Here is a 2,711-nt window from a genome sequence, read left to right on the forward strand (position 1 = left end):
AGGACATAAAACGGGAGAGTTATTGATGCTTCTATTATATAAATACCAGACAGCTTAGCGGGCATACAATAGCCACAGTATACAGAGTCGCACAAGAACTAGACGACTACTTGACGCCTTAGAACAGCAAGAACGTGATTTACAACGCGCACAATGTGAAGTAAACGCCTAGTCTTGAGACGATAAGATGGTATCACAGCGACGGGCAAGCCCAGGCAGTACCCATCGCCGTGAATGTCAACTGGGGCGATACGCAGCTTGTGGTGGTACAGTAGGTGTTCAAAAGTCTGCGAGCACCCCCCTCCAGTGCGAATAGCACACAGTATTACTGCTGTGGTGTTATTTGTATAATATAAAATATACTAGGTTTTTAAAGCTAAATAGGTACTAATATAAAATATAATAAAATATATAAAAATAAAATCTTAATACTTAAAATCTAAAATAATTATCAAATTAAAATATTACTTTTATAAATATTTTATTTAATTTATAATAAAATTTTAAATAATTTTAATTTGAATAAAAAAAATAAAAAACTTAAATTTATTATTTATTTATAAATTTATTATAAATTAAATAAAATACCTATAAAACTAAATCTTAAATTTTATTATAATTTACCTTATAAATAATAAGTTTTATATATAAAATCTTTTTATATAATTAAAATATAAAAAATTATAAGCTTTTAAAAGTAAAGTATTTAAAAAAGTAAAATTCCTTGTTATTTTTTTATATAACCCCAAAAAAAGGTGCTCGCAGACTTTTGAACACCTATTGTAGTAGTATTGTTATCTCGGGCTACGTCTAAGGCATCGGATAAAGAGACGACTAAAGCGCAGACACAGCCTGAACTTAAATTCCTAATTTAATATTAGCTACTATTACCTATAGTACCTCTAGTAATTACCAGCAAGATCAGAAGCAAGCGACGGCGAGCTTAAAGTTGCTTTTACGCTGTAATAGTAGATAATAATTTATAGGAGATAAAGAGAAGAAGGTAATAGTTTTATTAGATTATATTTATAATTATGTTAAAAGTGCTAATTATAATTAATAGAATTATATAGTAAAGTAAAAGAAAAAGAAAAGTTAGTTATCTAAGCTTGCTAATCCTGCTCAGCTACTATAATAAGGGCCTAGTATTTAGAGGCTTAGAATAATATTCGTATTTAGCTAATACTTTGCTTTAATATTAAAGGTTCTTAGTTTTCTTTAAAGCCTTAAAAGTAAAAAACCTTCATTTATATTAAAAAGTAATAAAAAGCTTTACTCTAGATCTCGTGATTAGAGCTTTTATATAACTATTATTAGGTTTAAGGTTTGGCCTGTGCCTTCATAGCAACGTGTTATCCGTGTAACAGCTACTGTGTCCCGATCATCTCTCACCTCTATCGTGGCCTGTTACACGTTCGTTCAGTAAGCATGGTAGTATAACTCTAAACAGCCCTGATAAAAGAAGACACACTTTGGAGGATATGGCATCGATAATTGGTCACAGCTTAGTTGAGTATACTAGGAGCAGTAGGCAAGATTAAGAATAGTAGACATGCCGACCTCCACCGCAGCCTTCTGGATCTTCCCAACCATGTTCGCAATGTCCGAGCCCGTGATCGGCTGACAAGGCCTGACGAATCCCTCTTTGAAAGGAAGTCGCTCTTCTTCTAGCACCACCCTGTTAGAATAAATGGACAGGATCTCCACCCAATACAGTCCGGAGCATACTTACCGAAGATTACTCGCGTGAACAGCGTGTTTGCGTTTCCTTCAACACGGTCGCCAAACGACAACTGCCATACTGCATGATTCACAAAGGTGTTAGCCAGGCTGTCGCCAGACATGTCAAACTGCGGATTCAAAGCCTTGGCGGTAGCAAAGCGATCCAGGCGTGCTACGGCAATATCTCTAAGGCTGATGGTATCAGACTTAAAGTGCGACCGCGTTCGGTTCCATATGACTGGGTCGAACACGAGAGAGTTGCCGATGGCTTCGTCATTGCGGCTCATACTACCATCATGCTCGACGACATTATGCTTGACAGTATCCTCCAGGTCAAAGGTCCCGTTCCCCCGTTTGCCTGCCGTTATGGCCCCTGCCGTGGGTCCTTCGAGCGTGCCGGGCACAAAATTGAAAGTCTTGTTGAAGCCCTCTTCCACAAGCTTGCGGGTGATGTTGCGGCCATTCCGCGGTAGATATCCGTGGTTGGCCAAAGCATTAAGCCAGGGGCACGGTGAACGACCTGTAGCCGGAGTGAGCAACTGGTTCAGATAGTCCCGTTAAGACGATATCGGCCGTGATAGGAAACACTTACTGTCGTTGTGTCCCGCGGGGATAAACTCATGGCCCTCGGGGGCGCGATAGTCCGATCCCGGTAATCCGTTAACCATACCACGGACACCAACTGGTAGCAAAATAGAGAGGAGAATATTGCTTAATTTCATGGTGTCTGTCTTCCCACGTTGAGGACGTGAATTGGGCTATTGAGAGTGGTAACGATGGGAAGAAAATATCTGAACATGGGGAAAATCCACTTTGGCTAGCAGTTAATTTGCCAGAAGCTTGGCCGAACATGCGACTTTAAATCCTGCTTTCATGTCGGGACTCGGGACTCAGGAGGTCCCGTACTGGTATATTAGCCAATCTCTGATATCGATCATAGACAAGTCTAAGGCTTACAAATCAACCCTTCCGCTGCTCGAAGTCGTCTA

At 39.4% G+C, this 2,711-nt stretch overlaps 1 protein-coding gene across 1 annotated transcript; it reads right to left on the reverse strand.

The window, feature by feature from the left end:
* Positions 1 to 1,518: 1,518 nt before the first annotated feature.
* Positions 1,519 to 2,444, reverse strand: G6M90_00g080600 (uncharacterized protein; the record flags this gene model as incomplete). Its single annotated transcript, XM_066131160.1, has 3 exons — positions 1,519 to 1,667; positions 1,733 to 2,242; positions 2,315 to 2,444. The coding sequence occupies 3 exons, from the start codon at positions 2,442 to 2,444 to the stop codon at positions 1,519 to 1,521; spliced, it is 789 nt and encodes a 262-aa protein (XP_065987162.1).
* Positions 2,445 to 2,711: the final 267 nt, after the last annotated feature.

Source organism: Metarhizium brunneum, chromosome 4 (genome assembly GCF_013426205.1).
Source record: "Metarhizium brunneum chromosome 4, complete sequence".
Classification (NCBI taxonomy): domain Eukaryota; kingdom Fungi; phylum Ascomycota; class Sordariomycetes; order Hypocreales; family Clavicipitaceae; genus Metarhizium; species Metarhizium brunneum.